Here is a 12,384-nt window from a genome sequence, read left to right as displayed (position 1 = left end):
GACAGTTCATAACTGTAGCTCCAGTTCCAGGGGACCCCATGCCTTCTTCTGCTCCTTACCCCCGAATCACCAGGCATGAAAGTGGTGCACAGTCGTACACACAGGCAAGAAACTCATACATATTAAAAAAAAATTTTAATGTAAAAAAGAAAACCTAAATAAGTGAATATGTAGACAGGCAGATAGATCGATGACAGATCATTGCTTAGCTATTCAAACAGTGAAGACTGTTTGCTGAGTATCCGGTATGTGCCAGGCCCTGTATGTACTAGGGAAATAAGACCAGACCTTACCCTCAAGGTCAGAGGCTAAAAAAGGGAGACAAAAGACCAGAAAGCAACAGCCTGCTGGGGACTATAATAAAGAGCAGAGAGAATTGTTCCATAGAACAGAGCTAGGGACTCCGGGCTCAGGGGCGACTTCCCAGGAGCCATACTCTTTGAGTAGGAGTTTTGAGGCCCGGCAGGCGCTCCATGGCCTCTCCAGGACACCGGCCTACCGAGCGGAGGGGACCCGAGCCCTGCTGCCTGGCTGTCCCTCTCTGGGCCTCACTCTCCTGGCCTAGGCCTGGGCTGGGCGGGGCCTCGGCCAGGTGCGCGGCGGCGCTTTGCGGAGCCAGTAAGTGTGTCCCCAGCGGCGCCCCGTGCCGCGCTCCCGCGAGACGCTCACCTGCGACCCAGGTGAGTGCAGAGGGGGGCGGGGGAAGGGCTGACGGGAGGCGGCTCACCTGGCGGGGCAGGTAAGTCCGGAGCGGACCCGCGGGGGCGCGGAGCGGGGCAGCCCCGAGTGGGTGATCCAGGAGGCCGTGCCTGGACGGCAGCGGGGCGCGGGCCTGGCTCCTCGGGATCCGACGCCCACTTCCGGGGTGCGCGGGCCGGGCCCGAGCGGCCCGAATGGGAGCCGGGCTGGGCGGGCCGGGAGGCCTGGGGGCTGGGGCTCCGGGCACCTCGGAGCCGTGGCCGGAACCGTAAAGGGAACGGCGTCGGGACTCGCAGGCAATGGCGCTTGCGGCCGGAGAGGCGGCGCGCGCCCCGACGGCGGCGCGGACCCTGCCGCCCGGACTCGGTGCCTGCAGAGGAGGGCGGCTGAGGCTGTGCCTGGGGTGGGGGTGCACCGAGCCCAGCGCTCGAGCTGAGCTGACCACGGCTTGGTGACCCGAAGCTTGCTTGGGCAGAGGCTGGTGCAGCCGGCTTGTCCTGTGGACGCCGGGAGGAGGGCCCGTGGAGAGCCCCGAGCGTGCGTGTCTGTTTGCAGGGACTGGCTTTGGAAAGGCAATGGGAAGTCAGAGTCTGCTGGGGTCACTAGACCCTGGAGCATCCTTGCGATGCTTTCGAATGCCCAGGGACTGAGCCAGTCTCCCCAGGCTCTCGCTAAACACCCAGAACCCCGACCCTCAGCGGAGCGCTATAAGGACACTACTCATCTCTGGGAGATGAGGTTTTCAATTTTTATTTCACTTTGGTTAATTTTTTATGTATTCATTTTTAATTATATTTAATTAATAAATTATAGATTTAGTTTTTGGATTTTGAAACAGGGTCTCATGTGGCCCAGGCTCCTAATCATAAGGTGAACCTATTTAAAGATGAGGGAACTAGAACGAAGAGTCTTGTTCCAAGCCAAAGCAGAGGCGAGAATTGGTCACTTAAGTGACCATTGTTACTGGATTGGAGGAGCAGGGCCGTGGTAGGGAAAAGAATATGTAGCCTGAAATGAATTGGCTGTTTGAAGGGAGAATGAGGCCAGACACTGTCCATACCACAAGTAGGGAGGCTGCCGGGTTGGTTGGTTTAGAGACAGGGTCTCTCTTGGTAGCCCAGGCTGATCTTGTTGAACTCAAGGGGATCTGCCTGCCTCAGCCTGTCTAGCGCTGGGATGACCCGAGTGAGCCACCATCCCTGGCTTATGCTGGGCTTTGCTCCCTTCCTTTTCTCTCCATTCTTCCTGGACTGGAGGTGTGACTCAGAGCAAGGTGCCTGGGCTGAAGAGCCTAGCCCACCACACAACAAATCCTGCTCTTCCCAGCTCTCTCTCTTGCTCTATCCCCTCCCTTTTCTGAGCTTCAGATTCCTGGGCTGTGGAGTAAAGGTAAATTGTTCATGTGGTAGTTGTAAGAACTACAACTTAGTTGTAAGAACTAATCGCTTTCACTGGAATGTAAGCTCCTGAGGCTAAGGAGTTAGTCTGTCTTACCACCCTGTCCATAGAGTTTAGGATGCCCAGTAGGGGTTGGGGATTTAGCTCAGTGGTGGAGCGCTAGGCAAGCGCAAGGCCCTGGGTTCAGTCCTCAGTTCCGGAAAGAAAAAAAAAGGATGCACAGTAGATCCTCAGTATTTGTTAAATGGCTGAAATGAGTCCATGCCCAGCCTCACATTGATCAAATCAGGACAGAAATTTAGTTGTCTCCCTCTGGCTTGTGAAGAACATTTTGTTTTGTTGAGATGGGGTCTTGCTACCTAGTACATGTTGGCCTCAAAGTCATGGTCCTCCTGCCTCAGCCTTTATGGTATAAGGATGACTGGTGTGTACCACCACATTCAGGTGTGAAAAACCTTTAAAGTCACTTAGTACAATTTCAGCTTGTATTCCCGCCCCCCCCCCTTTTTTTTTAACAGAGCAGCTGGGTAGGAGGTGTTCCAAGTGGGAAATACTTCCTTCAGTTTATAGACTTCCAAAGATGGGATCTCACATAGGCACACAGCATTCCCTAAGAGTGCTGCTGGCTCCTGCTGTGGTCTGCCTGGAGCCTAAGTCCTTTGTCTTTCCACCCAGTGGTCTTGGTCCTACCATAAAGTCACATAGGATGTGTCTGTGCCACGATGACACCTTCCCAAACTGACCCCGTTCTAGGCATTGAGACAAAGCCCCTGGGAAATTAGGCTTATCCTAAACAGTGGGTGCAAGGCTGACCCACATGAAGAGGTCTCAGCAGAAGGGGATGGAAAGGGGGGCTTCCATTTGGCTAGGGGTCCTCAAGATCCTTGGAGAAGGTGAGCTGAGTGGGCCCCAGAGAAGACTGTAAAGTTTCAGGAAGAAAGAACTCCTGTGTCCTCATCCAGCACAAGGAATATTCCTTGCCTCCCTGTGTGTCTCTACACAAGCTCTCCAGGCATGTGCTGGTTGGCTGGTTTGATGATCACACTGCAGATCTGTGTTCCTTTACCCCTAAGAGCTGTAGTCTGCTTCCCAAGCAAAGATACTAGGCTATTCTGTTTCTCATAGAAATGTATATATCTGGGGCTATAGATGATTCAGCTGGCATACCTTTAATTCCAGCACTCAGGAGGTAGAGTCAGGCAGATCTCTTTGAGTTCAAAGCCAGCCCAGTCAACTTAGCAAGGACAGCTAGGGCTACACAGTGAGACCCGTCTCAAAATAAATAATTAAAAAATATATAGTTAGTTAATTTATTAGTTAGTTAGCCAGGCATAAATCCCAGCACTCAGGAGGTAGAGGCACGTGGATCTGTGAGGCTAGCCTGGTCTACAGAGTGAGTTTGTTCCAGGACAGTCAGGCTACACAGAGAAACTCTGTCTTTGTTTTTTTTTTTTTTTTAAGATTTATTTATTTATTATGTATACAGAAGAGGGTGCCAGATCTCATTACAGATGGTTGTGAGCCACCATGTGGGTGCTGGGAATTGAACTCAGGACCTCTGGAAGAGCAGTCGGTGCTCTTAACCTCTGAGCCATCTCTCCAGCCCCGAGAAACTCTGTCTTAAAAAACCAAAATAAATATAAAATTAGATATATTACATATAAATATATGATGTTTTCTACTTTCACTAGTTATTCACATTATCCAGGTTTCTATTTTTCCTCCTGACCCCTGGCCCACACTGGATTTACTTGATGTATCTCCGACAGCTGGGCTGTCAACCCCTTCCTCAAGGTCATATCCCAGTTATGCGTTTGAGACAAGAATACTTAACAATGTGTGACATTGCTTTTGATCATTTGGTTAAAGCGGCACCTGGGAGGTCTCTCCAGCCTTGTGGGGTTGGAAACTGTCCCTGGCTGCAGCGTGTAGTAGAGACCAGGACAGGAGTGCTGGTGGCACTGGTGGTTTGGGGAGGTGGCACTGTTTTGCCCAAGTCATGCAATATTTGTCTGGTTTTGGATTTTTGAGACCAAAAACAATCATACTTGTTTCTCTGTGTGTCCTGGAACTCGCTCTATAGACTAGGCTGGCCTCAAACTCAGAGGTCTACCTGCCTCTGACTCCAAGTGCTGGGACTAAAGTGTGCGCCTCCGTGCCCAGTCCTAAGCGCACAGTTTATAAGGACCAGAATGGGGACTAGAAGACAGAGATCCTGATGTCTACAGCTTTGTTCCTTTCACATTACTAACTCTTAGGACTCCATGGTGATTCAGTCGAATACAAGGATAAAGTGTCAGCATCTCAAAGAAGGCTAGGAGGCCGGAGAGATGGCTCAGTCAGTGACGAAGAGCACAGGCTGCTCTTCCGGAAGACCTGATTTCCATTCCTACCTAGCACCCACATGGTGGCTCAAAATACAGGCTAAGGACAGTCACTGCCCAGCAAAGCCTTAACTGTGGTTACGGCCCTCCTGAGTATGGCACTACATCATCCCTCAGGGTGCCTTGGTGATTTACTCAATTCCACATGCTTCATCCTAGGAGGTTTTTGTTTATGTTTGTTTGTTTGTTGTTTTGAGACCGGGTCTCACTATATAGCCCTGGCTGGACTAGGACCCTCTACATAGACCAGGTTTTCTTCAAACTCATAGAGAGTCCACTGGACTCTACCCCATGCTGGCATTAAAATTGTGACCATTACTGGGTGGTGGTGGCACATGCCTTTAATCCCACCAGGCAGAGGCAGGCAGGTCTCTGTGAGTTCAAGGACAGCCAGGACTACACAGAGAAACCCTGTCTTGGAAAAAAAAAAAACAACTGAGTACCATGCCTGGCTAGCTTTTTTTTTTTTTTTTTTTTTTTTTTTGGATAGGATCTCATGTACTAGGCTGACTAGCCTGGAACTCACTTTGTAGTACAGGATGACCCAGAACTACTAGTCCTGCCTCCATCTCCCAAGTGCTAGGTTTTCCAACGGGTATTATTGCATTCTACTTGTCTCAGAAGCTTTTCTAGACACTGAACCATCAAGTACAGCATGTGTAGTTCATTTATCTTTGGTTTTGCCTTGCCTGACATGTGGCCAGGCTCACTGTTCATCAGTAAAACAGTCGGAGATCTGAGATACCTAGCAAATAAACTCAAAGAGGAGTGAAGATCAGTATTTCAGTATTCCTTTTTTGGTTTTTCAAGACAGAGTTTCTGTGTGTAGCCCTGGCTGTCCTGGAACTCACTCTGTAGACCAGGCTGGCCTCGAACTCCGAGATTCGCCTGCTTTTGCCTCCCAAGTGCTGGGATTAAAGGCGTGCACCACCACCACCCAGCCAGTATTACTATTTTAAGACAACAATGTTTTCTTTCTTATTGACTTTATTTATTTTATGTCTATGTCTGCACTTGAAGGTGTACATGTGTGGAAGTCAGAGGACAGCTTTTAAGAGTCGGTTCTCACTTTCTGCCTTATAGAAGCAGGAGTTCTCAGTTCTGCTGTGCTGTGCTATGCTGTGTACTCCAGGCTGGCTGGCCTGTGAACTTCCAGACAGCTCTGTCTCGCTCTCTCCCCCATCTCACCGTACGAGTGCTGGGATCCAGATGTTCATCACGTATCCAGCTTTCCACATGGGTTCTTTTGTTGTTAGTACTCTCACCCAGTGAGCTCCCTCCCTAGTCCATGAGGATTATGTTTGTAGCAAGGAACCAAACCTGCCTGGTGTTCCCAGGCAAGGTAGTACACTCCTCTAATCCCAGGACTTGAGGAGGAGGTTGGAGGACCAGGAGTTTAAGAGCAGCTTTGGCTGCCTAGTAAATTTGAGGCCAGACTGGCTACATGAGACCCTCTTATTTTAACAAAACCAATCCTTCCCTCACCAAAAAGAAAAAGAGAAACATACTTGATGGTAAACGTTTCTAGGGGCAAATCTGAATACGATGAGAGGCCCGTTCATGCTTGTGTCTGGGATGAAGGGCACAAAGGAAGGATAGCGGTGATGATTGTGGCCAGGCAGACAGAAAATGTCTGTTGATGATGGTGGGGAAGTGGTCCCTGGAGAGCCTAGGCTTCCTTCTTTGTGGTAAAATCTACATCAAAATTACCATTTTAATCTTATACATGCCATTTTTTAGCTTACCATCCTGTGGCATTAAATACATCCATACTCTTTCCAGAGCTATGACGCCTTCCCAGCTGAAATTCTGTACCCATTCAACATCACTCTCCCATGCTCCTCTGCTTCATCCCTTGGCATCCACCACACTATTTTTCTACGTCTGTTAAATTGGTAGTTGTAGATATTTCATATTAGCTAGACAATAGAGTATTTGTTCTTTCGTATGTAGCTTATTTAATTTAGAATGCCTTCAAAATTCATCCATGTCGTGAGTTCGAGGCCAGCCTGGTCTCTAAAGCGAGTTCCAGGAAAGGCGCAAAGCTCCACAGAGAAACCCTGTCTCGAAAAACCAAAAAAAAAAAAAAAATTCATCCATGTCAAAGCATAAAAGAATTTCATTCTTTTTTTTTTTTTTTTTTTTTTTTTGGTTTTTCGAGACAGGGTTTCTCTGTGTAGCTTTGCGCCTTTCCTGGAACTCACTTGGTAGTCCAGGCTGGCCTCGAACTCACAGAGATCCGCCTGGCTCTGCCTCCCGAGTGCTGGGATTAAAGGCGTGCGCCACCACCGCCCGGCTGAATTTCATTCTTTTTAAGGTCTAAATTATAGCCCAAAAATGTTTCATTTTTCATCCATTGATATACTTTTTAATCTTTTGTTTGTTTGTTTTTTGTTTTGGTTTTTTGAGACAGGGTTTCTCCGTGTAGCTTTTGCACCTTTCCTGGAACTCACTCTGTAGCCCAGACTGGCCTCGAACTCACAGAGAACTTTTTAATTTTTTAACCTTTGTTTTTATTTGATGTGCATGTTTTGCCTGCATATATGTCTGCACACCATGTGCATGCAGCATTTGTGGCAGCCAGAAGAGGATGTCAGATCCCCTTGGACTGCACTTATAAAAGGATGTTAGTGGCCATGTGGATGCTGGGAATCAAATCCGGGTCCTCTGGAAGGGCAGCCAGTGCTTTCAGTGGCTGAGCCATTTCTCCAGCACCCCCACTGATGAACTTTTGGGTTGTTCTCACTTTATGGTTATTGTAAATAATGCTACTGTGAACATTGACATACAAATGTCTGTTTAAAGTTGCTATTTTCAGTTCTCTTGGGTATATACCAAGGAGTAAATTTGCTAGGTCATATAGTAATTTTGGGATGTTTTGGGGGGGCGGTTAAAAATATTTTTTTTTTTTTTTAAAGATTTGTTATTTTTGTTTTGAGACTAGGCCTCACTGTGTAGTTCTGGCTGTCCTGGAACTCACTATGGAGACCAAGCTGGCCTCAAACTCACAGATATCCTCCTGCCTGTGTACACCACTATTCCCAGCAGAGATTTTATTTATTTATATGTATATGAGTGTTTGTCTGGATATGCATCTACACACTTCATGTGTGTAGTGCCCACAGAGGTCAGAAGAGGGCATTGGATCCCCTAGGACTGGAGTTAAAGAAGGTTGTGAGTTGCCATATGGGTGCTGGTAATTGAACCCGAGTCCTCTGGAAGAGCTGCCAGTGCTCTTAACCGTGAGCCATCTCTCCAGCCCCCATATACACATAATTTTTAAAAATAAGGACTGGAAAGATGGCTAGGTGGTTAAGATCACAGGTTGTTTTTACCGAGGACCCAGATTCGATTCCCAGCACCTACAACATGGCTCACAACCATCCATAACTCCAGTTCCAAGAGCTCCTACAACCCTCTTCAGACCTTGGGCACCAGACACATGTGGTACACACACATATATACAGGCAAAATGTTCACACACATAAAACAGATTTTGAAAAGTTTTTAATAATTATTTGTACATGTATGTGGAGTGGGGAGAGAGGTTCCCTGTGAGCGCAGTGTGAGCAGAAGACATGAGGTGTCCCAGCCCTAGAGCCAGAGTTACAGGTGGTTATGAACTGTCAAGCGGTAACATTCTTAACTGCTGAGCCAGCTGTCCAGCCCGTTTGTGGTTTTTGTTTGCCGTACTGGGGATGACTTAGGGCCTCCTTCATGTTATGTAGGCCACCCATGCTCCATTCCCTTCCAAGGTGTTTAAGTTGTGAAGAACTGGTCTCTTTCCCACAATGCCTATATCATTTCATATCCCCACCTGCCAATCACAAATGATCCCATTTCTCTGCACCCCACTGACACTTGTAATTGTCTATGTTTTGTTTTCAACAATAGCCATTCATTGAGAAGTTCAGGAGATTTCAAAGCCTAAGGTAGACCACAAAGAGAACTTTCTCTTTAGGGCAAGAAGAGCTCAACGTTTGCAAGGGTTTTCGGGATGCTCCGTCCGTCCTCATCACAGGCGTCCCAGAAGTCTAAAGCTCTTCAGGTCAGCCCAGGAACCTGTCCCTGACCTCTGCTTCTGACCTCCTGGCTTCTCCCCTGCAGGTGCCTGGCTGCAGCAAGCCATGCTCTGAGCCATGCCCAGACCGGGACAGCCTCGCCCATCGTCTGGGCCTCCTCGCTTGGGTCCCTGGGAGAGGCCAACAGAGTTATGCCTGGAAACCAATGATGAGCGCTCCCAGCCCCCACCAGGCCGCCGCACCCGCAGGCCGGACCCCAAGGACCCTGGCCACCACGGGCCAGAGAGTATCACCTTCATTTCAGGCTCTGCAGAACCAGCCACTGAGCCCCCAACCTGCTGCCTCCTCTGGCGCCCCTGGGGGTGGGACTGGTGCAGGGCTGCCTTCTGCTTTCGCCGCTGCAGGGATTGCCTGCAGCGCTGTGGGGCTTGTGTGCGGGGCTGCAGCCCCTGCTTATCTGCTGTGGATCCCACTGAGGGATCTGCTGAAGTCACCTGGGTCAAGGAGAATGGCGTGCCACCCAGCCCGGACTGTGCACCTCCCAGCCGCCGGGATGGCCAGCGGCTCAAATCCAGCATGGGCAGCAGCTTCAGCTACCCTGACGTTAAGCTCAAGGGCATTCCAGTCTACCCCTACCGCCATGCCACCTCCCCAGTCCCTGATGCGGACTCCTGCTGCAAGGAGCCCCTGCCTGAGCCCCTTCCCACACGGCACAGCCTGCCAAGCACCCTCCCCAGCAGCCCCCGCGGCTCCGAGGAGTATTACTCCTTCCACGAGTCGGACCTGGACCTGCCCGAGATGGGCAGTGGCTCCATGTCGAGCCGGGAGATCGACGTGCTTATTTTCAAGAAGCTGACAGAGCTGTTCAGTGTACACCAGATTGACGAGCTGGCCAAGTGCACGTCGGACACTGTGTTCCTGGAGAAGACCAGCAAGATCTCAGACCTGATTAGCAGCATCACGCAGGATTACCACCTGGACGAGCAAGACGCCGAGGGTCGCCTGGTGCGCGGCATCATCCGTATCAGTACCCGCAAAAGCCGCTCCCGCCCACAGACCTCCGAGGGGCGCTCAGCCCGCTCTACTGCCCCTGCTGCTGCCCCCGACAGTGGCCATGAGACCATGGTGGGCTCTGGCCTCAGCCAGGATGGTAAGTGGGCCCAAGTAGGAAAGCTCTGGCTATAGGAGGCCTGGGGTGGGTTCTTTGTGGGATTTACCCTTGGCCAGCCGACACGTGTCTAAACTCTTGGGCACAGGGAAGCTGAAAACTATGGGGAGCATGCAGACTCCGAGAGCTTTGGCCATTGCACTGTCCCCAGCATCCATGCATCCATCCATCATGTTGGCCATTGCACTGTCCCCAGCATTTATTTGTTGGTTTGTTATTGCATCTGTCAGGCTCCTCCTTTCCCCTATTACTTCTTGGCAAAGCAGCTCCCAAGCCTGGCCTAAATTAGGGCCTAAAGCTCAAGAATTTGGACCTGTGCATTACGCAAGACAGGCTAACGATGGGAGTTCAGGCTTGTATTCCCAGAACTCTAGAGGCTCAAGAAAAAGGTCTGCCAAGCATTCTAGGCCAGCCTGGGCTACAGTGACCTTGTTTCAAAAAACAAAAACCCAAGAATTTGAGCCACTGACCTGGCCTAGCCAAAGTCCCACCTGCCCATCGCACACATACACACACCCTTGTTTTAAGCTTATTTCTCTAGCCTGTGTATAGTAGGCACCCTTCTTCACTGAGCTGCAATAGGGACTGAGCTTTATAAAATATAATGACCACTGCTTATTCATACTTCCTCCCTAGAACTGACAGTGCAGATCTCCCAGGAGACGACAGCAGATGCCATCGCCAGGAAGCTGAGGCCATATGGAACCCCAGGTGTGGTCCTGACCTGAGCAGAGGGTGGGAGACCATACCAGGGGCCCTTCAGATGACCTTCCAGCTTCCTTTGGGGTGGGTGAGGTTGGGATCAGAAATGGAAAAAGGCCTGAGCAACCACATACCCACTGCAACCTTGGAGCTGGCTTGAAGTAAGGTTCCCGAATAGAACTCTTAGTGATCAGGGAGTAAGGTGGACAGAAGGCCATCCTGCCTGCAGCTACGAAGCTCCCTTGATTTCTACTGCCATCCCCTGGGCCTTCACCAGACAGCTGCTGGGGTCTGAACATCGGGAGTGGTTTGCCCAGTGTGATGGCTGACCAGGCTCAGGCCTGCTCTGTTCCACTCGGCAGCTTTCTCCCTGGCTGTGGGCCTTGGCTGAGCTCCTTCCCTCTCTGAGCCTCTGCTTCCTCCTCCAACTAGGGTACCCAGCCAGCCAAGACTCGTCCTTCCAGGGCACGGACACAGACTCTTCAGGGGCACCCCTGCTGCAGGTGTACTGCTAACCCCCTATGGCCCGGCACTCACAGCCCCTCTTGGAAGAAGCATAGCCAGCGGAGTGGAAGACCCAGGACCCCTTTGTGTGGAGGCCAGACCCTGAGCCTAGCAGTGACCTCTGGCTTCTGCTTCTGTTGAATGATTTAGACCATGTACATTTCACAGGGCCATGGTGTCCCTGTCCTCTGCCTATCCAGCTGGACTGACTGCTGCCTGGGCCTGTTTCTTCCTGTGGCCTGAAAGCACAGCCTTGGGAAGTAGTTTTCCAGTTCTATTCCCATGTCACCCCCAAGCAATTATGGAAACTATATAGATAGCATGGCCTCTATATGTGATTCTCTGGGCAGCGCCCACTTGTTACATTGCTGAGCAGTTTGGATCGGATCTTGGATGTTCTGTATTGTTAACATGACCATTGTTGCAAGTATATACACCTGCCTGTCATCAGGGTTACATGGTCTTCCTGTCCAGCATTGTGGAGTAGGACAAGGTGGGGCCAGGCAGACTGTGGCTTCCCTTCCAAAAGATAAAGAACCACCTATGGTGGCTTTGTCTGGACTGCCAGTCCCCAGTCTTAAGGACCTGGCAGTGACCCCTCACCTCTCCCTGGTGCTGAGACAGCACTCTGGTTCTCACCTTATCTTGCTCTCCCAGCTAGCACCTGGCACCAAACCTGGGGCCTGAGCTCAGAGAGGCAAAAGCAGACTCCCCTTTTATGGGCACCGGGGCTAGCTCCATCCAGGGCCCTTAGCCGCTCTTACAGGGGCTGGATCTTGGTAGACCTAACATCACTACTTGAGAGGGTGAGGCAGAAGGGCTCCCAGTACAGGGCCCACTAGGCTAGTGGGCTTGAAGTTAGCCAGGGCAGTTCTTCAACCCATTACCACAAACAAAGGAAGGCCCATCTTAAGTTTCAGCAAGCCCTGGGCTGGCTAGCTAGCCCAGTGACCACAGGCTAGCAAAAGGGGCTATTCTTTCCCAGCTTCTTCCTTTACAGACCTTGTTTACTGTATGTTCGGGCACCCTTTGAAAAGTGGTTAACGGGGGCTGGAGAGATGGCTCAGCAGTTAAGAGCACTGGCTGCTCTTCCAGAGGACCGGGTTCAATTTCCAGCACCTACATTGGCAGCTCACACCTGTCTGTAACTCCAGTTCCAGGGGATCTGACACCCTCATACAGATATACATGCAGGCAAAACACCAATGCACATATAAATAAAAATTTAAAAAAAAAAAAAAAGAAAAAAAAAGAAAAAGAAAAGTGGTTAACTATCATTTATCTGGTTTCCTAAGGGACAGATGGCCATCTGGGGCTGTGACCACAGGACCCAGGTGGAGCTATAGCAATCGAACTGGCCCTTGGGAGCTGCTGTTATCCAGATTTAGGCATGAATAGAATGACCAGGTAGGGGTGTGGCTTGGTGTTGCCTAGCATGTGTGGGGTCCTGGCTTTGATCCCTAGCACTGTAAGAGGGAAAAATGTGTTCACCTGTAATCTCACCTAG

The 12,384-nt window shown here is 50.3% G+C and overlaps 1 protein-coding gene and 1 pseudogene across 1 annotated transcript; one reads left to right on the top strand and one right to left on the bottom strand.

The window, feature by feature from the left end:
• Nucleotides 1-561: 561 nt before the first annotated feature.
• Nucleotides 562-6,043, bottom strand: LOC128096239 (translation initiation factor IF-2-like; annotated as a pseudogene).
• Nucleotides 6,044-8,058: 2,015 nt separating this feature from the next.
• Nucleotides 8,059-11,309, top strand: Kdf1 (keratinocyte differentiation factor 1). The gene is made up of 3 exons (XM_052716953.1): nt 8,059-9,653; nt 10,308-10,382; nt 10,806-11,309. The coding sequence occupies exons 1-3, from the start codon at nt 8,621-8,623 to the stop codon at nt 10,886-10,888; spliced, it is 1,191 nt and encodes a 396-aa protein (XP_052572913.1). The 5' UTR covers nt 8,059-8,620; the 3' UTR covers nt 10,889-11,309.
• Nucleotides 11,310-12,384: the final 1,075 nt, after the last annotated feature.

Source organism: Peromyscus californicus, unplaced genomic scaffold (assembly GCF_007827085.1).
Source record: "Peromyscus californicus insignis strain IS unplaced genomic scaffold, ASM782708v3 Scaffold_5__1_contigs__length_169319896, whole genome shotgun sequence".
Lineage (NCBI taxonomy): Eukaryota > Metazoa > Chordata > Mammalia > Rodentia > Cricetidae > Peromyscus > Peromyscus californicus.
The sequence above is the reverse complement of the archived record's forward strand: the minus strand, read 5'-3'. Positions and strand labels throughout refer to the sequence as shown.

Excerpts from the sequence above, each read along its gene's own strand:
- Kdf1 (XM_052716953.1), top strand. The coding sequence starts at position 8,621 with ATGCCCAGACCGGGACAGCCTCGCCCATCGTCTGGGCCTCCTCGCTTG. Across the intron at positions 9,654-10,307 it reads CTCTGGCCTCAGCCAGGATG|AACTGACAGTGCAGATCTCC; the intron begins GTAAGTGGGCCC and ends CTTCCTCCCTAG. Across the intron at positions 10,383-10,805 it reads GAGGCCATATGGAACCCCAG|GGTACCCAGCCAGCCAAGAC; the intron begins GTGTGGTCCTGA and ends TCCTCCAACTAG.